Here is a 24757-nt window from a genome sequence, read left to right on the forward strand (position 1 = left end):
TTTAAATTTACCAGTAACACAAACATTCGCTCTGACCAAACTATTTTTGTCCAGCAGTTTTACCGATACACAATCATTAAAAAAAACACTACAAAAAGAGTTTTAAGTTAACCGACTTCGCTACCACATAAACAACCTTTTTTTATTGTCCCCAACATTCTGGTCAACGAAATCATTATTATAGACAGTCATTCTATTTAAGGACAATTATCACAGCTTTCGTTCAACCAGTTAAAAACAACAATTATAGTAAAAGCTACAGCGCGATCAACGTTTGCCCATTTACGAACTCGCGATGAGATTTGTTTCTTCTGGTCACCAAGCCTACCGTTTACAAACGCATGCGCACTAATTGGGATTCCCCCAATTTTCTCGACCTTGACCTCAGAACTCTCGAAGCCACTACTTCGGCGTTCAATTTAGCTCGTGCATACCGAGTAGCTGGCAACTTTGCTTTCGAAGTTCCCACTTCCAATGTCAAGGGCCTCTCGCTTGACATAATTATACGACGATATCGCATCTCAAGGGTCCTTACCCATCCAAAAGAAACCTCCAGCGCATACTACAATTGCAGGACATTCCGTTTTTAAAGGCAGCTCATTGGGAAATTATCTCAGACACAATATCGAAGACGTGAAATGCGTCAATCGAGCAACTGTCGTAACTTGGCTACAATGAGACGGTCTCCTACCTTGCACCATAGACACGGACTGTGACATTCTTGTTTAATTTAGGTGAAATGCTTAAAACAGAGTGACTCAAAAGCGACAGTTCGATCAGTTACTGACCGAAAAAAACGTGCTCGAGTCATTCGGCGAAGGTGGCGAGCTTTCAAACCAGCACGACTGAATAACTCAGAATGCCTTTTTTCATCATGCCTCTATTCTACACGAGTAACATAGTGCAGTGGTAACGGTTCCGGACTCTCGTTCATTTGCTCCGGGTTCAAGTTCCGCCGGGAGCTATATATTTTTTATTAATCTTTTCCTTTATAAGCCTCCGCAATTGCATTCCGGCTGCAAAAACCGGGTTTTGCCTCTGTGTTAATTTTATTCATTTGCAAAAGAAACCTTCCTATGCTTTGAAAAAATCATATCATGTCTTGACTTTCAACTGTACGCGCGTGTGTATATGTGTGTCACTACGGTGAGTATGTGTGTGTGTGTGTGTGTGTGTGTGTGTTGTGTGTGTGTGTGTGTATGTGTATGTGTGGGTGTGTGTGTGTGTGTGACGTGTCACTTGTGTCATCATAGTTTCAGTGTGTGTATGAGTGTAGATTGAGAGAGAATGAGAGAAAGTGAGAGAGAGTGAGTGTGTGGTTATTTGTTTGTCACACTGTGTGCGTGCGTGTATGGGTGCGTGTGTGTGTGTATATGTGTGCGCGCGAGCGCGCGCGTGTGTGTGTGTCACGTGTGCAGTGTGTGGTGTGTGTGTGTGTTTATGTGTGCCGTCAGTGTCACTTGTGTCATAGTGTCAGTATGTGCATGAGTGTACGTTTGTCTGTGTGTGCGTGTGTCGTAAGAGAGAGAGAGAGAGAGAGAGCGACACTTCTTTGGCAATTTTGGACCAGACAGCGTCTTTATGTTTAACAGTTAGACTGTTCTGAAATTTGGACAGAATAACCGTTCTTTCGTAAAACACTTCTGTCAAGAGTACAGCAATTTCACCATCTGAAAAAGGCGCAGAACGCCCCTCTGTGTCTACTTTCTTTTTGAGCGGCACACGTGCCTTGCCATTTTCGTTGACTGAAATGTTGATAGAAACGTGCGCATGCGTATTAGTAGGGATTCCCCCAATTTCCCCGACCTTGACCTTAATACTCTCGCTGTCACTACTTTGGCGTTCAAGTCAGTTCATGCATTGTGAACAGTTAGAAAGTTGACTTCGGGAGTTCCCACTTCGAAAAGAGGCCTCTACTTCCAGTGTTTCTTACTTCTAGTTCATGCATACGGGCCCAGTATGCTGGTTTGTGTCATCCTCTCTCTGTCTGTCTGACATCTGCGCTAAAAGTTAACACATACTTTAAGATGAAAATATTTGTTTTTCGTGTCACAGAAGTGAAAGAGAACTACTTGCTGGCTGTGGCAGGAATGTTGACCAACGTCCCACAACAAGTGCTTGTTGCTGAACTACCAAAGGTCAGTCCAAGTGCTTTGTTTACTTGCATGTTTACACCTATTGAAGATGGAGGTAAGATGTGGACAGTATGCACCTGACAGGTCACTAAACACCATGCACAAAATAACACTAAGCTCATTTGTGTCAGTAATTTTTTTTTTTTTTTTTTTAAAATATGGTTACGCTTATGCCCTGAAACTGACTCACAAAATGCTGCAAAAGAGAGATAGAGACTCAGGCTCACAAGTTATAATAGACTTACTCAAGAAATAACTGTCGGGTTTGTATGAGCTGTGAAAGAGTGAATACTCTTGCTTTTAGTGAGGCAAACTTTCTACACATGCTTCTTGTCGGCCTGTTTCAGACACACCACTAGCTAGTGACTGGCCTATAATGTCACAAGGAGAAGTTTGCCTCAATAAAACCAAGAGTATTCACTCTTTCACGACCCATACAAACCGAACAGAGTTATTCCCGAATATTGTCATTTGTGCAGGGCCATCTAACTCATTACAAGTATAATTATATACTAAAACAAAAACAAAACAGAGAGAGAAAGAGAGCGAAAATGTGTGCACATGCATCTGTGTGTATGAGTGCACCGCTGTTGCATTTGAAAAATTGCACTGTATGTAATTTTGTTTTGTGAAAAAAAATACATACATTCCATTCGGCGACAGCACCGCCTTGCCAGAGATCCTACGAAAGACATCAAATACATTTTGTTCATCTCATAGTAAATGTTGGTTTATCTGTCCACTACAGAGAACATTGTGTTGATGTTCTCGTGAATGGTTTATTTTGTCAAACATTCCATTAATTAAACATTCTTGTTTTTGGATTCTGTGTTGTGACCAGTTGATGCCAGTGCTGGTGTCCTCACTGAAGGGCAGCAACTCCAGCCTGCACGTCCAGGCCTTGGCCACACTGACCGCAGGCATCAGGAACATGCCCGAGCTGATGACCTACTATCTCTCCGACATCCTCCCTGACTGCCTCATGCTGGCCACTCAGGCCGCCAACATGGTCAGTATAGCCACCATTTGAATGGTGGTTTTTATGGATTTTTTGTGTGTGTCTTACATTTACTCAAGTTTTGACTAAATGTTTTAACATAGACTGGGAATCGAAACGAGGGTGGTTGTGGTGGTGGTGGTGTGTGTGTGTGTGTGTGTGTGTGTGTGTGTGTGTGTGTGTGTGTGAGAAGCAGATTAAAAAATTGCATTGTATTCCTCATCTTCTCCTGAATTCAAATATATATAGATATGTCATGTTTACTCTAAAAATGTACTCAGAGTGAAAGAAAATAGGTTCAGTAGGTGTACTACGGTTGCATGCTTCGCGGAGACGAGCGTGACCCGTCTGGGTCTTTGAGTATGGCTATCTGATTGAAGTCTCAGCGATGACTGGTTTGTGGTGTGGATCTAGTTTCATACCGACAGTCTAAATGTTTTTATATCGCTTCATGTGACTTTTTTAAATGTTATAGTGGAACCCCCATCTCCCCAAATCTGAGAAAATCAGGTCTTAACAAGTCACGTGAAGCGATATAAAAACATTTAGTCAAGATCAACACCACAAACTAGTCATCGCCGAGACTACATTCAGATAGTTTCGGCTAAGCATACCGAAGACCGAGACGGGTCACGCTCGCCTCCGTGAAGCACGCGTCCATAGTACTCACTGAACCTATTTTCTTTTAGTCTGAGCACATTTTAGAGTTAACATGACATATCTATATATTTTTTAATTCAGGAGAAGATGAGGAATACAATGCAATTTTTTAATCTGCTTCTGAAAATTCGATTTTAATGACAACTTTAATGAGAAAACCAATAAACTTATTTTTAAGCTTCCAAGCTGAAATGCAATCCCATAGTCCGGACTTCGTCGAAGATTGCTTGACCAAAATTTCAATCAATTTGGTTGAAAAATGAGGGTGTGACAGTGCCGCCTCAACTTTCACATAAAGCCGGATATGACGTCATCAAAGACATTTATCCAAAAAATGAAAAAAACGGGTGGGGATATCATACTCAGGAACTCTCATGTAAAGTTTCATGAAGATAGGTCCAGTAGTTTTCTCTAAATCGCTCTACAGATACACACAGACACACAGACGCACATATACCACACCCTTGTCTCGATTCTCCCGTCTATGTTAAAACATTTAGTCAAAACTTGACTAAATGTAAAAAGGAGGGAGTCTTAAAATGGGGGTACATTTACAGAGGTTATGAAAAAAAATTGTGAGAAAACAGGCACTTAAATTAGGGGGTCTTAGTGTATTAGTTATTATCAAGTTTATGTCTATTTGGTTGGTTTGTTGCTTGTAAAAAGTTCATGGCAAATTAGGTTTTGTTTGTTCAAAGTTTCATGGAAAGTTGGTCAGCCAGCATTTGAAAGTTTCTTGGTTTTTTTCCTATTCATGATCAAGTTTATTTCTCTGTCTGAATGGTTGCTTGCTTGAAAAACTTTCATGGAAAATTGCTTTTTCTATGTTGAAAGTTTCATAAAAAGATGGTCTTCTTTCTTTCTAATCATAAAAGGCCACCTGCTGCACTTTTGGATGGTCCATTCTGGTATAAAACAAAATAGGTTTCTTTCACCTTGTCTTCATGTGTAAAATGTAAATTAATCTTCTTCTTTTTTGTGTGTAGCGTGTTCGAATCCTAGCAGTGCAGTGTGTTGGGGCGATGATCCACCTGCCCAGCAAGAACCTCCAGCCCCACAAAACCCAGGTGGTCAACAAGCTGAAGGCCGCCATAGATGACCGCAAACGACTCGTACGCAAGGAAGCGGCACAGGCGCGAAATGTATGGTGAGTAATACACTTTTTTCTTCTGTGGATGGTATGGATGTAACCAGCTGTTTTGGGGGATTGTGATGCTGTCTTGAACTAAGATTGTGTATCTTTCAAACAACAGTAGAAGATGTGTAGTTATAATCTTAGAAATCCCAAAACAAAAGATCAACAAAGCAATTGTGTGTGTGTGTGTGTGTATGGTTGTGTGGGTGTGCTTGTTTATGTAAATTAAAAATTAAAAATAAAATGCTGGCATTTACTAAAACTTCCCTGAAATTCACTTTGTAAAGATTCATGTAATGTTGTAATGTATGCCTTTATTGCGATCATTGTGATCGCAAAATTGGGTGTCTTAAAAAATGGGGTTCCACTTTCGAAATTATCATCATCAATGTTGTTACATCTTGCAGGTGTCTCTTGTAAGAGAAGGAGGTGTGGTGCTGAAGGATGATCAAGGTGATCAAGAGACAGATGGTGCTGTATGCAGGGATGGCATTAACCAGAAAAAATCCAGTATTTTACTAGTACAAATGTCCTCCGAAAACGGCGTATGGCTGCCAAAATGGCGGGGTAAAAAACGGTCATACATGTAAAATTCCACTCGTGCAAAAAACACGAGTGTACATGGGAGTTTCAGCCCACGAACGCAGAAGAAGAAACTAGTACAAATTTCAAAATATGTACTGGAAATGAAATTGGCAACCGTTCATATTTACAGGTTGATATTTTGCATGGCTGGTTAATCTTGCTGACAAATAGAATGTATAATCACTGCGTTTTAAACTTGGTTTGACTGGTTGGTGTAACACAGCAACGATTTCTGTGTGAGCCAGAATTCCCACCTGTGCTGTAGAGAGATTGGTTTGAAAAGTGGCTTGTGGCATTGTGTATGAAATTGGTTTGTATGCATGTGTGAAAGTGAAACATCATGACTCGGGAACTGTCAAACGTTTGCTTCTGCTTCTTCCAATTGGGTTTTTGACGACTGTGATGCTGAATTTTGACGTTCCATTTTTCTTTCTCACTCTGTCTTCATGTATCCTAAGTGCTTGCATGTTAAAAAACGTACAATTTTTTCTGCATGTTTTTTTGTTACCTTTCTTTTTATTATTGGTTTAGAAACTTCAGTTTGTATGATGAATACATGTATACCCATGTGTATGCACATAGAATCATAATGCTGAAAATAATTCTGACGGCATTTTTCTAGAGATTGTTGCAGTTATCTGCAATGCATCAAAATGTATAGTTTACCTCTGGTAAATGCGTTGTGTTCAACTGTTGTAAAATCATAGTCATGCGGTTTTAGTACAGATGAATAAATCTGTAAATATGTGACTGATATGGACTTGTGTGTGTGTGTGTGTGTGTGTGTGTGTGTGTGTGTGTGTGTGTGTGTGTGTGTGTGTGTGTGTGTGTGTGTGTGTGTGTGCGTGCGTGCGTGCGTGTGTGTGAAAGAGAGAGAGAGACGAAGAGATAGCAAATGTACATGGCTGCACAGTAAAATGCTCCTTGAGAAAAGTAATGTGCTTGTTAAAAGAGTAGGGGTAGAAGACAGTGGATTGTAGGCTGCGTACAATATGTGCTTCACATGAAGATCTCAGAATAGCTTTGAAGGCACAGTCCTCCCCGTGAAGATGATTCGGCTCACCATCTCAGATCTGTCAAGACTTTTACATGGGATAATATCGATGATCCCTCCACTTTGACACATACCATAAATCAACTTCCGGGTTGCGGTCAATGCAGGGTGGGCATTTTTTATTAATTAATTTTTAAGTGAGTTGTGTCAATCGGCAAAATTAATTTATTACAAATAATATAATATTAACAAATCCACCCCACAGAGACAGCAGCCAGGCAGTTTGTTTGGGGTATGTCTTCAAGTTGAGGGATGGTCTAATCCCAAGCAAAAGCCTGGGCACAGTCCTGCCTGAGCTTGTACTCTACCTGGTGTAATCAGATTACTTCCGCGGTCTACATATGTTTCCATGTCTCTCATCCTTAACCACTGGAAACTGACCACAATACATGCGGAGCCCTTTCAGATTCAAGACAAGATGTCTACTTCATGGTCAGAGACAAAAACAGTACAGTCACCAAAACAAAATGTGGTGGTTTTTTTTTTTTACATCTATTGATTTGAAAAATGACAAAAAGAGTGAAGCAGGCCTAAAAACCACATGCCATGTCAAATAACTTCACATGGACATTCTCTTTTAATTTTATATCAGTTTAATTGCTGTTTGCAAAAAACAAATACTTGTACAGTGTATAGCCTAAAAAAAAAAATATTGCAAGTTTTATTGTAACACAGAGGCAAGGAGGGCATATACCACAAAATCTTCCACCAGCTGGACATAGCTTACATGCAAGGGGCAGGGACAATGTACATCAAGTATCCCAGACATTGTCTCCCTTAAAACAGCGTTCAGCTACTGTCGCCAGTGGAACTAAACTATGGCCAAGCACCTTTTACTGCACCATAAAGAAATCATTGCTGTTTTTTTGCGAAATAAAGTGCAGATAAGAAGTAGTAGTAGAAGCAGACAGTCTTTCTGCAGAAAAATTAATGGCGGCAAAGAGAACCAAACACACATGCCAGACTCTGCAATTCCAACGGTAGGTCAAGGCTGATCAAATCCCCAGCGACTGTTGTAGGAGTTCTTTTCCAGGTTGCTGGGGTCGATGCGCGTGGTCATGGGTAACTCCCGGTGTCGTAGGTATCGACTTTGATCGTTTCTTGCATCCAGCTCTTTGAATGGATACTTGGGTCGCTCTGGCTGCCGGATATCATTCTTCTTCTCCATGCGAGCACGATAGAAAGTGTGATAATCTCCCTCGTTCTTGCGAATGGGTGCAACGAAGGCTTTATAGTGAGGCTTGGGAGGCCGAAACAGCACCAGACCAGGAGGGGCTGGGTCGACCCGTGCATACGCGTTGACAACCAGGCCAGAGTCTCTGGACATTACCATGCCACGGTTCGGGAAGTAGCAACCTAGGAGTGGAACACAGCACACTGTCAGCATATGAGGATGTGTGTGTGTGTGTGTGTGTGTGTGTGTGAGTGTGTGTGTGTGAGTATGTGTGATTAAAAAAAATAATCGCATTTTGATTGTACATTTATGGCAATTATGTGTGTCTGCATAGATGGTACATTTGTATTGTTACAAAGGGAATGTGTTTTGTAATTTTTTGTTTTATTATTAAGTTAGGATTTATATGCATTCAATTTTGACCTGGTGTGTTTTATTCATAATCATACATGTATAATGTAAAACGTGTAGAGCACGTAACTCTGTGGTTTGTGCTATAATAAGCTATCATCATCAGCATATGAGGATACTGACACTTTAACTGATTTGTTTGCTTACATTTCACTTCCTTTTGCCATCAGAAATATGCTGTCTGCCCTCACCCCTAACCCATCAACACAGTCAATCTGGATCCTCCCATTTCTTATAAAATAAAGACTGAAATACATTGAGAAAAAGCAAATTTGACGTTTAAATCGGTTTTTGTTTGATCATAAATTATAGTATTCTTGAATTCTTCCTGCTCGCAGGAGTCCAGAAACAGCACATGTAATGGACGGAAACAGAAACTATTTTTTTTCTTGAGCTACGCCAATCCAATTGTACAAAACTAATAGCGTATGATGATTCTTCATCATCCAAGTGAATGAATCATACTAATTCTCCTGAATAATTTTTTTTTCCAAGATACATATAAATTAATACATGTATCTAACAATTGCTTGTTCAAGATAACATGAGGTGAGGCACATCATTCTTTGTGTATTTCAACATTCGAAGATCTTGTCTGGTTTTGATGGTATCTAAAGCCTGCAGGGAATCCATACATGTGACATGCCATATGACGACTATGACTTTTTTTCTTATTCATTTTTTGTGCAACATAAAGGTCCCCATAGTTGTTTTTGTTTGTTTGTTTGTTTTTGCTGAGAAAATTGAATCTATCAACAGAACAATAACAAATAATTAAAATAAATGAAATAACAATTAACCACAATCAAATAGATCTGTTGTGTCTGGCAAGACCATTGTCCCAGGACCATTGTGTGTGTGTGTGTGTGTGTGTGTGTGTGGTTTTGGGGGTGGTGGCTTGAGAATGTGCCTCATTTCCAATTTCATATGCTCCATTAAACATATTTGATATGTTACGGTTGCATATGCATGTTAACAAGAAGTGTTTAATGGAAGGTAAAGCATTAGTGACAGACAAAAACACACCAACACCTAAAGGATGAAAGACTTTATTTTAATCACCAGAGTGTAGTGGGTGAACAGCTCCAATAAGGTAACAGGATCAAAACCATGGAATAACACATTGCTGTACATCTGTGCATTTTGCTGAAAAAGTGTACAAAGCACTGGAATGCTTGTCTCCATGGAATATGGGTGGGAAGGTTAACGTTGGGTGAATATAATGCATTGTTGCTGATCTGTCAGGGGGGAAATCAAAGCAGCCATGAAAAAGGTGTTCAACTTCAAGAATAAATATATAAGTAAATAAACAAAATGAGAAGGAAGGAAAGAAAGCCAAGTTGAACAGACAAATAGACAGAAGACAGAGTGGAGGGTTATCTCATAACTAAGAACCGTCAGTTACAGCTCAGGCACACATTGATTCACTGATGCTTTTTGTGCAATTTAAACAAAAAAGTTTCAGCCACCTTCATCCTATTGGTAATATCAAGAGTTTGGGTCGGATTTCTAGCAGTCAAAAATCTTTCTTGACCACTAAACTAAATATGCTTGCTGCTTCCCAAACCAATAGTTACAAGGATGATCCATTTGATCACAATTGTGCACTCGTTAGCTATAATGTGCTCTCATCATGCTTGTAATTTATATAAACGGTTAGAACATGAATCAGCCGTTTTTTCAAGATCATGACAAAAAAAGCAATAAATGTTCTATCGAAAGAGGAACAAGCATGATTAAGTACATTTCACATGCAATATTCTTCTCATAAGAGATATGTTGTGTTCAGCGACTAAAAGATTGTAATAATTGGATTCGTATTTTTCTAATGGGTTGCACCATGTGGCAAAAAATCACACAAGCAAACAAAGAAACAAAAATCACACAAGCAAACAAAAAGAAACAAAAATCACACAAGCAAACAAAAAGACACAAAAATCACACAAGCAAACAAAAAGACACAAAAATCACACAAGCAAACAAAGAGAAACAAAAATCACACAAGCAAACAAAGAGAAACAAAAATCACACAAGCAAACAAAAAGACACAAAAATCACACAAGCAAACAAAGAGAAACAAAAATCACACAAGCAAACAAAGAGAAACAAAAATCACACAAGCAAACAAAGAGACACAAAATTCACACAAGCAAACAAAGAGAAACAAAAATCACACAAGCAAACAAAGAGAAACAAAAATCACACAAGCAAACAAAGAGACACAAAAATCACACAAGCAAACAAAGAGAAACAAAAATCACACAAGCAAACAAAAAGACACAAAAATCACACAAGCAAACAAAAAGACACAAAAATCACACAAGCAAACAAAAAGACACAAAAATCACACAAGCAAACAAAAAGACACAAAAATCACACAAGCAAACAAAGAGAAACAAAAATCACACAAGCAAACAAAGAGAAACAAAAATCACACAAGCAAACAAAGAGAAACAAAAATCACACAAGCAAACAAAAAGACACAAAAATCACACAAGCAAACAAAAAGACACAAAAATCACACAAACAAACAAAGAGACACAAAATTCACACAAGCAAACAAAGAGAAACAAAAATCACACAAGCAAACAAAACGACACAAAAATCACACAAACAAACAAAGAGACACAAAATTCACACAAGCAAACAAAGAGAAACAAAAATCACACAAGCAAACAAAGAGAAACAAAAATCACACAAGCAAACAAAGAGAAACAAAAATCACACAAGCAAACAAAGAGACACAAAAATCACACAAGCAAACAAAGAGACACAAAAATCAAAACGGAAGAAAAAACAGAAGAAATTAAATTAAAAAAATAAGGCTAAAATAGAAGAGATTTATATAGTAAATAGTAAATCGCAGCCATCTTGCATTCTGTCCATTCACACAAGCAATATATACATACCAAAGTGATACATTTGAATTAACTGTTTATGTCTGTTTGAAGTATTACGATTCAGACTGTATTTTCAAGAATATATACATGAACTTTCATTCTGGAATACCTTTTTAATACCCATTCTTAGTTTATGCAACCAGTAAGGTGTTTCTGTTTTTGTGTTTTTTCTTAATGTACAGAAAACAATTTAGAATACACATATAGTAGCTTTATAATCCTTTCTGAAGTAGATGCAAACAATGAGACAAGATACTGCATTATAATGTATTAATACTGATTAGACAGCACCCTTATAATTAAGTTGTGTACAACTCTGTGCTTGCTCAATCCTGAACGAAACAAAAACATTACAATTGTCATTGCTAATGTAAATGTATCTAAGTTGCATCTTCTGTATTTCATGAAGCAACATATAAACATGGACACACATTATTAAACACATCATTGTTTGCATATACAATTATGCAGAATAAGGACAAGGTCAAAACATCTGTTTAAAACCAAAATTAAAAAGAAATTTAAAAAAGTATGTTAAAAGTATAACCTAAATATGTGGAACTCAATGAAAGGCAAAAGAACATGTATCACAGGTTCGCTTTGTTTTTGTTGTTGGCAAAAGTTGAAATCTTTGTAAACCAGGTTACTTATTCCTACTGACAAACTATTACTTCTTTTTTTCATAAAGTGTCTATAATTCGTACATTACAAAATATACAACCATTTAATTTCCATAGTTCAACGGCATACCCATGAAAGCAGACTGTGCCACGAAGTTTTCCACTAACTGAACAAAGCTCAAGTGTGAGAAACAAACCAAATGATTGAAGCTTTTGTTCAAACACAGGTATTATCTCCACAAAACACTTTAGCCATTGTTCTAAATGCAACTAAATGTGGCACAGTGCATAGCTCAGAATCATGAGGGTAGCACTACACATGTTTACATTTAACACACAACCAGTGGAATGTTCGCGGGATGTAAACACAGCAAAGCAAGTGGAGGGAAAAGCAGAGAGTCATTTCAGTGTCTGATTAAGGCTGCTGGAACCCGCATCGACTGTTATAGGCGACCATGGGCAGGTGTCCAGGCTCAATGCGCTGACTGAGGGGCAACTCGTGGTTTCGTCGGACGCGCTCGTTCTCAATTCGCTCGTGGTAGTAGCCGTAGTATTCTCCTCGGCCTCTGCGCACCGGAGGCACCCAGGCATCGCTCTTTGGCCAGGGCTGCAGAAACAGCTCACGGCCAGGCATTGAAGGCAGTGCACGTGTGAATCCATTGAGTCTCAGCGCAGGCACACCGCTGCCCCGAATACCAACTCGAGAGTGGTAATAACCTTGGATTGGAACACAGGACACATTATATGTACCAGCTTCAACAGAAATGTCATTTTAATTCTTCTCATGGGCCAATTTGATTAATTTTACTCCACGAAATGTGACATGTATCTGATTATAAACTTCACCTACAAAATAAAAGAAGCTTCCCCCCCCCCCCAATTTCCAGCTTGCAGGCAGACATATATTTGTGGGCATTGGGGGGAGGGGGCGGGGTATGAAGAGTGCAGGAGGGTTCTATCAAGCAGTGTGCAGTGAGAAACTTGTGAAGGTTCATTTAACAGTATTTTCTTGCATCCCTACATGCAGCTGTACGCTTTTTGCCATCGTCAATGAGAAAATAGCATGAGTAGGCAGTGTTGAAACTGGTTAATAAATATGTCACTGGTAACACCATTCACAAGACAAGCAAGCAAGAAAAGGGAAGAAGCCAAACAAACAAAAAGTTTAAATTGATTCAGAATGACATGCAAACCTTTGCACCAAGATTAATCAGGTGGGTACATGCACACAGCAAACATACAGGTACATTTCTGTACATACCTGTTGGTTGATCACGGTTGCGCATGAAATTCACCCATTCGTCCTCTGACTGGAAGTCCTTGGCGTCTCTACGAGATTCCCTGGGGAGGGAACGGTAGTCTGGATACCTGATCCAAGAGCGCTCAGATGGAACATAGTACGAAGCATCCCCCCAGACGTAGGACTTGCCATCCCCGGAGAAGTAGTTGTTGGTGGGAGTGGAGTGGTGGGGTGCAGGCAGCTCCGCTGTAAAGCGGGAGCAGGATGTTCTGAAATGAAAACAATTAAATCCTTCAACTTCAGAAATAAAGAAGGTAACAATTTACGTACTCGCCCCCCCAAAAAAAAGTACAATAAAAAATAAAAAATACCAGTTTCGACTGAAGTCTTCATCAGTAATTTCACTTCAGTTTACTATTTTGGTTGCTGATGAAGACTTCCACCAAAACCGGTACTTTTTATTGTTCCTTGTAGTTGTACGTTTTGTTCTGGTGAGTACATTTTCATTGTTATCTTGTTCTAGTTCTTCTCAACTTCAGTCTCTTATTTTTCCTTTTTAGAACAAGAGACAATTTACACTGTGTTTCAGATGTTTGTTACTTTTGATAAGTGATTTAAATTATAATACCTAAATCATGATTTTTAAATTTATGATTTTTACCAGAATCAAAATCAAAAAGAATTGAAAACTTCAGATTGCTGCTGACAATTAGATATGTACTTACAAAACATCCTTTTTTGAATTAACAAAATAAGAAGAATCGTACATTGAAAAGCTAAATAAGAGTGCAGTGTTATATATCATTTTGATTATAAAAATAAAATTTGATAGCTCAATTGACTTGCAATGCACAGGGGTAAATGACTACAATGTACTCATAATCACACCCCTATAACGCTAACAGGCAAAGCTGTTAATGATATTAGTGTATTTTCAACTCATCGTTGTAATTAGAGCTAAAACACACAGGCAAGCGCCGAAAGTTTAAATTAACTAGTCTCTACGTCTGACATTGACTAAGTATTCGAGTAGTTATCCCCCTTGATGCGCAAACTGAGCATCATAAACAAGCTTTCCTCGATTTGAAATAGACTCATACAATTCATAATGACATAAACTGATGGAACATGGCTGTCGTTACATTTTGGGGGGCTATTTTACACTCGTTTCTGCGCGAACAGTAAGTATTCATTTTACTTTTTGTTCCGTAAGTAGCGACAAACCAACAACTTTTGAAGAGTGACGTGCCCTTGATCCGCTCAAAAACATCACGAAAATAAGATTCTGCGTTGATCTTGAAGTTGTCAAGCTTTCTTTTTGTAATCTATCAAGTTCTGCAAAGAAAATGAATCAACAAACGAGAAAAATACATTTAGCACACAGTTTTTCTAAGCTATTTAGAAGTTTAAACACCCACCGTTGTGCTGCCTGCATTTTGTTCCAGTAGAGGTCGCCGTACTGTGACGTTGCTAGGAGACACGTCAACTGAAGACAGGAAGTTGTCTTCTGCAACATTTGCTGGCCAGAGTTGTTTTGGCAGTTCACGTTTTGCGTTGAGGTTAGTGATTATCAGTTTCGTTTTTCTGTTCATTTGTCATGTTCTAGGACTGGTGAAACGCGGTTATTAATGCTGATACAAATTGAAAGCTGTCTTTTCTGAAAACAGGTGAACATGTTCATCCGAAATTTCTTCTTCTTTCCGGTAATGCCCACGATCTTGAGGATGATCATTCTGGCATGAAAATGTCAATACTGTTCGATGACTGTGGAGTGTGGTTAGTACAATAAACCCGCTTGTTGTTACAGAGAGAGAGAGAGAGAGAGAGAGAGAGAGAGAGAGAGAGAGAGAGAGAGAGAGAGATAGAGAGAGAGAGAGAGAGAGAACACGAGAACACATTCACTTTATACATTCTAGTAATACATTAAAACCATCAAAATAATTATCAGTGTTACATGTAAGATGAAGACGCACACTTACATTTCCTTCATTTGTATATATATGCTTTCATATGTCACTGCACTCTGTTTGCGAAACAGTGCCTACAACCCGAATTACCATCAGCCAGCAGGATGTCAGGACCACGCTTTGGCTCACGTTACGGCACCAGCAAAGGTGTTTATTTGAATCGCCGGGGAAATTTCAACCATGTACCCATCCATAACTACCTCAGCGGTGATGGAAAGTCTCACGTGTACTACGGACCAGCGTACTACGTGCCGTCAGAGCGGTCATGGATATCGTATGCTGAGTATCACTCCTTGCCGCGGGAGTCTCGAAGGGACGCCATTCTGATGGAGTCTGAGGACCAGTGGCGTGAATTCCAGGCCAAGCGTGATAGCGTTCATCAGCCAAGCGGTGAGTGTTTTGTTTGCAGGTTGGTTTCTTTGGAGAGAGAGAGAGAGAGTGTGTGTGTGTGTGTGTGTGTTTGTGTGTGTGTGTGTGTGTTTGTTTGTTTGTTTGTTTGTGTGTGTGTGTGTGTGTGTGAGAGAGAGAGAAAGACAGAGAGAGAGAGAAAGAGAGAGAGAGGGCGAGCGAAGGCTTATTGCAACAAACACAATGTGTATGTACAAGGGGGGAGAAAATAATAAGAGAGACAGACAGTCAGTCAGTCATTCACTTTGGCTATTTGTATTTCACTGAAATATATAGTCCCACAGACAATCTATAATTTATAAAATAGTTTATCAGCATACACAATTTTTTTTGGTGTGAATTCATTTTGCTTAATTCTAGTCAACTTGGTATGAAGGCTGTGCTTTTGTGAGCAAAGAACTGAATGATGTAACTCATGGATTTCTGACTTTTGACAGGAATCTCCGTTTCTGGCTACCCTGACCTGTTCAGACGCAACCCCCTTCCACAGCTTCTGCCCTTCAGGACCAAGGCGTGGATCCGCAAGTGGGACGGAGCAGGCTACTTCTATCCCCCTGAAGACACCTGGGTGCACGAGCCGCGCAACTCGTGGGTCAACGGGCAGGAGGGGCCAGGCATTCCTGACGGCTCGTACCGATTCTACAACGAAGAGGACTGGGCCAAGTTCAAGTACATGTCTCAAAAACCCAGACTAGACTGCATCAAGCTCCACAAGAGCAGTGTTCCGTTAGCGCCTAATAAAACCATCTTTTGAACTTGACTTGGGGACGAAATTAATCGTATGTCTGTATCGGACTGCTCTTTCAACAAAAAGGACTGGATAAAGTTCAAGTATGGAAAAAAAAAGCTAGACTGCATCAAACTCCACAAGAGCAGTGTTTCATTGGCTCCTTACAAAGACGCCACGTGAGACCCGTTAGCTAGAAGTTTGCTTGTGGATGAAATTAAATTATCATATGTCTGTGTGAGTGTTTGTTGTTTTTGCAAGACAAATCTGTTCAGTACTTAAGTTTCCAAGTGAAACGATCGATCTTCGATCGTGTCAGCGTTTTTGTAGCCTTTTCCCAAAACTCAGCCATTTCGTTTCTCTGTTGATGTTGCTTGAAAGGGAAAGCAACACAAAAGAAAAGAACAAAGATGAATGATCTTAAAAACACCAGGACTTGAGTTTCTGTGACCATCACTATTTGCCAATTTTTAATTTTGGTATGTGTAGATTATCAAATCATATCTGGAAACTTTTTTGTTGTTGTTGACACGGACAGATGATTTCTGTAAGTGTCAAAACAGCTAGAGCCTGGGTAAACAATCACTATATTTTACTAAATGCAACTTATAGTTATACACCAAACCACATAGATGGGTGCTACACAGAACGCTGCAGTTGGCTGAACAGTTGAAACCCCATGAGTTATTATATCAGGTCAGTTGACAACTCTTTGTGATATTTGTGGAGCTCTTGGTGTCTAACATGATTTTTGTTGTCAGCATTATCTGTTTGAACATATAAAACCATACTTTGTCAGCATTTACTGCTTCATGTAAATACATATTTGTACAATCCTAAGTAAACACTTGTGTAAATACAATACTGGTGCAACCAAACACTATATGTATTGCGTTTGGTCAGTGTATATATATTCAGCATCTGTGCAAATCAGTATTAAGTACCAAAATTCAAAATGTATCCTTCAATTTTTCGTGAATATTTTTTAAAGAAAAATATCTATACTTGAACATTGCAATTTGAAGATGAATGCTACTCCAAAAGTATGTTAACTCTTGGCATAATTAAAACAAGTTTGGCAAAAAAAAGATTGGTGTTTTATGGAACCATTGTGCTAAAATTGCATTGTGAAGTGATGCATGTACTTCACTTGATATCAGGTTACTGTCTTACACATACAGTACTCACACTGTCACAGCACTGAGAATTCTACTACTAGTTTGCACAATATCAAGTTGTTGGCAGTCATTTACTTCTGGACAAATCTCATTTTCTCTACAATGAGAACAACAATCCACAAACAACATTCACATTCAACTTTAAACACAGGGACACAAAAGCAAAATAGTGTTTTTTAATTCTTTCCTGTGAAAAACACAAACATCCTCCAGAAAAGAGAGCATCAACATACAGTGTGCACATCAGATTTAGTGTTACTGAATGCACTTCTACCACTCATATTCACATGCACACACCCAACTACAAAAGAAGTTGTATAAAGCTTCATCTTCTACAAGTTTACTAATGCACTGCACAGCTTGAACACCAATGATATGACAGTAAACACACTTACAAAACATTGCTGAATTTTAGATGGCTGTGCAGTTTACAAGCCAATCTTTTACCTGTAACTGCTGATGTAATTCAAAATACCTTAGCATCATGAATAATTCATTTTCTATGTTGTAAAAAAACAATGAAAATCTCTTGAGCCACACAACATTTGGATAAAAAAAGATTGACAGGTTACCCTGCTGTACTCATAATAAAAAAAATGCTTCAATTTTACTTGGCTCAGTATTTAAAAGAGTCTGGAAAAAGATGTTTGGAAATAATTCTGTTAAGTTTTTCTGGGTTAACTCATTCGCTGCGTGTCGGAACTGGAATTCTGACACCTGTGTTTAGCGTTGGCCGCGTGCCTGTACTTGAGTTCCGACGGATATCACGAATTTTTAACGGTGTAAACGGTCCTGCTGATCAAGGGAAACAACCCCTGCAATGAACTTCTATCTGTCTACAGTGGAACCATTCACTGTAAACAGTTCCTTCCCTTCAATTGTTGGGATTAATTTGATTTTGTTGACGGTGTGCGACCCACGTGTTTTGACTTTTCCAAGATGGCAGATCGTTCTGCTGACAAGACGTAGTAACTTGAAAAGAGTGCTAGAACTTGTTATTCAGTACGATTCTGATCTTGACCATAGTGATGATGATAGTGGAGATGATATTTTAGATTCTGGTGACGAGTTTGTGCCAATGGACGATCATTTGGGCGATGATTCGGGCAATGCAAGTGTCGATCACGACATTATGTATGATGAACCCATGACGTAGAAAGTTGTTTGTTTTTTGCTTCAAAGAGGTAGTTTGACCGGATGTGAAGACAACAAAAGGTATGTTCTTTCAAATGTTTCATATATTTTCTAAAAGAGCAAGTTTCAAACTTTGCAAAAATGTAAGGTAAGTAAGGTTATTTTGTGTTGATTTTTATTATTTTTTTTAAAAAATGGGTCAAAATCGTGCGACTTGAGGGAACACAGGGACAATTTAACAATTTAGACACGCCTCGATAATGCTTGACACTCACCAGTTCAAGTCTATTTAACAGTAATTTTTGTTTCTGATTCACCTGCAACACTCTGATTCACCAGCAACACTCTTGACATTTGAAACAGTGCATATCAGCTTGATTTTGTGAGAAAAAGTACTGCAACAGTGAGTTACTGGTGTTTCATTCAAGAACAAAAGTGTTTTTTTGTGTGCTTCAAATTGGATATTTTGCCTGGATATGAAGACAACAAAAGGTATGTACTTTCAAATGTTTTATATATTTTCTAAAAGAGTAAGTTCCAAACTTTGCAAAAAAACATAAAGGTATGTAAAGTTATCTTGTGTTGTTGATTTTTTATAAATTTTTCAAAATGGCTCTAAATCGAGCGCTGGCAGGGAACACAGGGGAAATTTAGACGCACCTTGAATGAGTTAAGGAAGAGTTGCTTTCCCTTGTTTCCATAGAAACACCAAGGTAAGCCTACAATGTCACGTGTAGCATGCTTCAGTGTTTCTATGGAAAAGCAACAAACAAGGGAAAGCAACTCTTCCAGAATCCAGAAAATCCTGACAAGAATTATTTCCTGAATTTGTCTATTGACAGCATTTTTCAATACGTAACACCAATCATTTCCTTTAAAGTTCAGAAACTGAGAAGAAAGGAATTGGCCAGTAGGGGGGGGGGGGGGGGGGGGTGTTTAACGTCGTTTTCAACCACGAAGGTTATAAGAGGTCATCACCAAACACAAATCAGATTACAATAACAAGAACAAATCAAAATAGTAGATGTGTTCAATTAGTTATCAAAAAGATATTTCCAGCAAGCACGTTCCGCGCGCAGAATATTTTCTTTCTGCATTTGGCAAAAGTCGAAATTCAATCATTGGCTTCATTCAGAAAAAAAACAATCACAATCATTGATTACAATCTATCACAACTGGAATGTCTGCTCACAATTCAGTGACTGTATTAACTCTGTGTGTAATTATGCACTCTACAGTCAGACTGAACACACATATGAAGACTTTCTGACATAAGATAACACATGAAAAAAAAAGAAGAGCAAAACAACTCCTGCTTATATAATTCCAAACTAGACACATCTGCAAGCATTCTGCTGATTTTCACTTGTGCAAGCAGTGACAAAAGGTGCATCAGTAGTGAAATTTGCCACGATAACATCAGGCATACAAAATGATAAATCAAAGAAGACGGAAAGGCTCACAAATGTAAAACAATTAAAACAATTAAAAAAAAGTACAGAAAAGCCACAGGAAGCTCAGCAGGAAGGCCAAACAGAGATTCTCCACCATGTAACGATGTCATCACCCTCTTGTGGAACTCATTCCTGTCTCAGTGTAGGCTGCACAACAGAAGAAAAACAAAATATTAACAAAATCGTAAATACACCATGAGTCACTACTAAATACTGTTTGTTGGGTATAAAAAATACATGCACACTGCTCACAAAGAAGACACAGAGGTATGTGAAATACAGTGGAACCCCCCTTTAAAGACCCCCAGATTGTTTTCAGATTCCTTCCCTTTTAAGACTCAATTTTCTCAGATTTTCTCATCACGACCTCTGTTAAAAATACACACATTATAAGACTCCCCATTTTTTCAGACCTGATTTTTTCCCATTCTTTGAGGTCTTAAAAGGGGGGTTCCACTGTACTTGCATTACCTGGCTTGCTGCTTTTGGTCCCATGGCAGAGAGTGGAGTCCCTTGTTGCAGCGACCTTCGCCAGTGTCGCACGTGTAGCCCTGAGGGCAGCAGTGAAGATGGTCCGCACAGCACACCGCCTGGCAAACACAACACAATTGCTCTCATAATAGACAATGTTCGCAAATAACTCCGGTTTGTATGGGTTGTAAAAGAGTAAATACTCTTGCTTTTAGTGAGGCAAGCTTTCTACACAAGCTCCTTATCCATGGTTCAAACTTCCAATACACTTCTGATACAAAGAGGTTTTTTTAAAATCAGAATTCTATACCGGAAAAAAATCCCGCAACAAACACTGTTAAATCGAAGTAACAAATAGAAAACAAGTCATAACCTCGATTAAGTTAACAGTTGAAGGGGGTTGGGTAAGGACAATTTATAATTTTGGATGATTAATGAGATGAGGATGATTATAATGATGATGCTATGGATTTCCAATTTGGTTTGAGACTACGTGACAGGGCAGCACTCTACGCTTACTGTCATAATATATCCAACATTATAACCAGAAAAATACCCAAGCAAAGTTGGCTCAATCACTGACATGATACAACATAAGAGAAACGACTCGATGCTCACATAAACTAGACAGTGAATCACTCTGGTCAACTTACATTTGGCTTTGGACAGCATCCATACTGGCCAGTGCTCATCTTACAGCAGGTTTGACCATCACCACACTCCGACTTTTGATCTGGACAAATGACTTTGTTCACTCTGTAACACAAATAAAACATATCAAAAATTCATGTGAAACAATGAGAAAGCATACCCTGACCAACGAGTAAAAACATGATTTCTAAAGGTAAAAGGGATCCGTCAGCTTTTACTTAAAAAACCCTTGTCAACACTAAAATAATAATACGTTGGAACACTGCTTTTTTACCCTTCACAAATCTAAGAAAATGAGGCCTTCAAAAGTAGCTAGTCTTGAACTGAGGTAATAAAGGTTTTTAACAGAACCTCTGAAAACAAAAACAAGTCGCGTGAAGCGATATAAAAACATTTAGTCAGTCGTCGTCAAACTATAAAAATCAATAACCAAACAAACAGTCATCGCCGCAACTACCGTCAGAACACATACACACACACATACACCACCACCCTCGTCTCGATTCCCAGTCTATGTTAAAACATTCAGTCAAAACTTGCCTAAATGTAAAAAACAGTCTTAAAAGGGGAGAAGTCTTAAATCGCTAGAAGTCCTGGGGGTAAAAAGGGGGGTTCCACCGTACAACTCCATGCCATGAACAAGACACCACAAAGACAAGACGCCACAGAGACGAGTTCCTTACTTGACAATTGCTGGTTCCTTTGTCAGCATGGGGACTGAGGGGAAGTGCTGGGAAAGGCTGTGGTCACAAGTCTTGGCGGCCAGGTCACACTTGTAACCCTGAGGGCAGCAGTGAACATGATCGCTGCAGCAGGTCGCCTGAAAGCAGCACAGCGTCAATCAGAAATAGAAACAAGTCGCGTAAGGCGAAAATACAACATTTAGTCAAGTAGCTGTCGAACTTACAGAATGAAACTGAACGCAATGCAACGCAGCAAGACCGTATACTCGTAGCATCGTCAGTCCACCGCTCACGGCATAGGCAGTGAAATTGACAAGAAGAGCGGGGTAGCATTTGCGCTGAGAAGGATAGCACGCTTTTCTGTACCTCTCTTTGTTTTAACTTCCTGAGCGTGTTTTTAATCCAAACATATCATATCTATATGTTTTTGGAATCAGGAACCGACAAGGAATAAGACGAAAGTGTTTTTAATTTGATTTGGAAAACTTAATTTTGATAATAATTTTTATATATTTAATTTTCAGAGCTTGTTTTTAATCCAAATATAACATATTTATATGTTTTTGGAATCAGCAAATGATGGAGAATAAGATAAACGTAAATTTGGATCGTTTGATAAAAAACAATTTTTTTTTACAATTTTCAGATTTTTAACGACCAAAGTCATTAATTAATTTTTAAGCCACCACGCTAAAATGCAATACCAAAGTCCGGGTTTTGTCGAAGATTACTTGACCAAAATTTCAACCAATTTGGTTGAAAAATGAGGGCGTGACAGTGCCGCCTCAACTTTCACGAAAAGCCGGATATGACGTCATCAAAGACATTTATCAAAAAAATGAAAAAAACGTATGGGGATTTCATAACCAGGAACTCTCATGTCAAATTTCATAAAGATCGGTCCAGTAGTTTAGTCTGAATCGCTCCACACACACACACACACACACAGACAGACACACACACGCACATACACCACGACCCTCGTCTCGATTCCCCCCTCTACGTTAAAACATTTAGTCAAAACTTGACTAAATGTAAAAAGACACGTGAAGCGATCTAAAAACATTTAGTCAGTCGGTATCAAACTAAACGACAAACCGGGGTCACGCTTGTCTCCGCGAAGCATGCGACCGCGTAGTACATGTACTTACTGAATCTATTTCCTTTCATTCTGAGCTCATTTTTAGAGTAAACACGACATATCTATATATTTTCGACGGACGGGGAATCCAGGCGAGGATCGTGGATTATGTGTGTGTGTGTGTGTGTGTGTGTGTGTGTGTGTGTGTGTGTGTGTACAGCAATTCAGAGATAACTACCGGATCGATCTTTATGAAACTTTACATGAGAGTTTCTGAGTATGATATCCCCACCTGTTTTTTCAGTTTTGATATAAATGTCTTTCATGACGTCATATTCAGCTTTTTGTGAAAGTTGAGGCAGCACTGTCACGCTCTCATTTTCCAACCAATTTTGTTGACATTTTGGTCAAGCAATCTTCGAAAAAGGCCAGACTTTGGTATTGCATTTCAGCTTGGAAGCTTAAATATTAAATGATGAGTTTGCTCATTACAGATGTCATTAAAATCAAATTTTCGCAAAGACATTCAAAATTGATTGCATTGTGACGGGCGCAGTGCCGCGTGGTGGTAAGACGTCGGCCTCCTAATTGGGAGGTCGTGAGTTCGAATCCCGGTGGCTGCCGCCTGGTGGGTTAAGAGTGGAGATTTTTCCGATCTCCCAGGTCAACTTATGTGCAGACCTGCTAGTGGCTTATCCCCCTTCGTGTGTACACGCAAGCACAAGACCAAGTGCGCACGAAAAAGATCCTGTAATCCATGTCATTCGGTGGGTTATAGAAACACGAAAATACCCAGCATGCTTCCTCCGAAAGCGGCGTATGGCTGCCTAAATGGCGGGGTAAAAACGGTCATACACGTAAAATTCCACTCGTGCAAAAACACGAGTGTACGTGGGAGTTTCAGCCCACGAACGCAGAAGAAGAAGAAAATTGCATTGTATTCTTCATCAAATTCTGAATCAGAAAATATATATACATGTCATGTTTACTCTTAAAATGTGATCACAATTAACAAAAATAGGTTAATTGGTACTACGATTAAAATGTAAGAAATCAATCCAAAAATGATTTCATCTTTTCTTTATGATTTCCTGATTTCAATAACATATATATTTGATATGTTGTATTCAAAACAAGCTCACAAAGTTCAAAAGAATACAGAAAAGTGCGCTTTCCTGCTTTGTGCAATACGCTACCGCGCTATTCTGGCTTGTCAATTTCACTTCGTTTTGCACATTAAAAGTTAACGATTTCCTTCTCGCGTGGATTGACGAACCTGTCTTGTCTTGGTGAAAAATTGCAGTGTGTTCAGTTTCATTCTGCGAGTTCGACAGCTTGACTTAATGTAAGGCTTCTTTTTAAGCCTACTGTCTATATGATACTTACCGAGACAGTACTATTCTTGCACATTATCTATTATAGGCCGAAAAAATTGGACAAAACGCTGAGTGGGTACAATTATCTCCCATAACCATGCGCCACCGTGGATCCCAAGCACTGTCCGAGTGCTTCCCCCTTACAGGATGTAGGTGGCGCGTCCTCTTTCTTTATGAGCTGCAGACCCTCAAAAAGCCCATAACATATCAAGAGGGGAGGCGGGAGGGAAACTCTAATAGTACTGTCTCGGTAAGTATCATATAGACAGTAGGCTTAAAAAGAAGCCTTACAGTCAATATAACACTTACCTCGACAGTACTATTCTTGCACAGAATACCAGAGTGGTGTGAGGGTGATATGTAGAGTATTAAACTCCTTAATCAAAATCACTTAAATCCAAGGATTAAGATACCCAGGCAATTTTCGAACAGTACTACCGTAAAAGAAAATATACCCAAGAAACATACCTTAGACTGACGTGACCATGCTAGCAACCACTGCTGTGTGGTGAACTCAATGTCAAAGTCCAGGCCACTCAAAGCTTGAATACCACTGAGTCTACGGCAAGTGGCTAAAGCGACGAGGAACAATTAGTCTTGAAATCAGCAACTTGATACTGATGCCTGCCAGGGGTTCAAACTCATTGCTACGCAGGAGTTTGAGGACCAGAAAGACATCCCCCTTGGGAAATGAAACCCGAGGTTTAGACACCGCT

At 39.2% G+C, this 24757-nt stretch overlaps 4 protein-coding genes across 13 annotated transcripts in view; 2 read left to right on the forward strand and 2 right to left on the reverse strand.

Annotated features, from left to right (window-relative positions):
- Nucleotides 1-6262, forward strand: part of LOC138981973 (MMS19 nucleotide excision repair protein homolog) — a 30864-nt gene extending 24602 nt beyond the window's left edge. Inside the window, exons 23-26 of the mRNA XM_070355162.1 lie at nt 2056-2138; nt 2977-3144; nt 4779-4939; nt 5335-6262. Of these exons, the coding sequence (XP_070211263.1) occupies nt 2056-2138; nt 2977-3144; nt 4779-4939; nt 5335-5347 (425 nt within the window). The 3' untranslated portion in view covers nt 5348-6262. The remainder of the gene's footprint in view (nt 1-2055; nt 2139-2976; nt 3145-4778; nt 4940-5334) is intronic.
- An 874-nt stretch (nt 6263-7136) lies between these two features.
- On the reverse strand, nt 7137-14399 carry LOC138981977 (uncharacterized). Of its 2 annotated transcripts, none has more exons than XM_070355176.1 (3): nt 14330-14399; nt 12933-13180; nt 7137-7922 (listed from the first exon to the last, which is right to left on the reverse strand). In XM_070355176.1, the coding sequence occupies exons 1-3, from the start codon at nt 14344-14346 to the stop codon at nt 7552-7554; spliced, it is 636 nt and encodes a 211-aa protein (XP_070211277.1). In that variant the 5' UTR covers nt 14347-14399; the 3' UTR covers nt 7137-7551. The 2 variants fall into 2 exon arrangements, with proteins under 2 accessions (XP_070211277.1, XP_070211278.1); XM_070355177.1 differs by lacking the exon at nt 7137-7922 and adding an exon at nt 9185-12388 and having other exon boundaries at nt 14330-14396.
- On the forward strand, nt 14361-16247 carry LOC138981978 (uncharacterized). The gene is made up of 3 exons (XM_070355178.1): nt 14361-14470; nt 14950-15268; nt 15724-16247. The coding sequence occupies exons 2-3, from the start codon at nt 14983-14985 to the stop codon at nt 16038-16040; spliced, it is 603 nt and encodes a 200-aa protein (XP_070211279.1). The 5' UTR covers nt 14361-14470; nt 14950-14982; the 3' UTR covers nt 16041-16247.
- Nucleotides 16248-17353: 1106 nt separating this feature from the next.
- Nucleotides 17354-24757, reverse strand: part of LOC138981974 (progranulin-like) — a 44405-nt gene continuing 37001 nt past the window's right edge. For 8 of the 9 annotated variants that reach the window (XM_070355168.1, XM_070355169.1, XM_070355167.1 and 5 more), the window contains 4 exons: nt 21585-21721; nt 20904-21006; nt 20251-20369; nt 17354-19926 (listed from right to left, as the gene is read on the reverse strand). In XM_070355168.1, coding sequence (XP_070211269.1) covers nt 19917-19926; nt 20251-20369; nt 20904-21006; nt 21585-21721 — 369 coding nt within the window. In that variant the 3' untranslated portion in view covers nt 17354-19916. The remainder of the gene's footprint in view (nt 19927-20250; nt 20370-20903; nt 21007-21584; nt 21722-24757) is intronic. The other variant, XM_070355166.1, reaches the window with a different exon arrangement.

Source organism: Littorina saxatilis, linkage group LG12 (genome assembly GCF_037325665.1).
Source record: "Littorina saxatilis isolate snail1 linkage group LG12, US_GU_Lsax_2.0, whole genome shotgun sequence".
NCBI lineage: Eukaryota > Metazoa > Mollusca > Gastropoda > Littorinimorpha > Littorinidae > Littorina > Littorina saxatilis.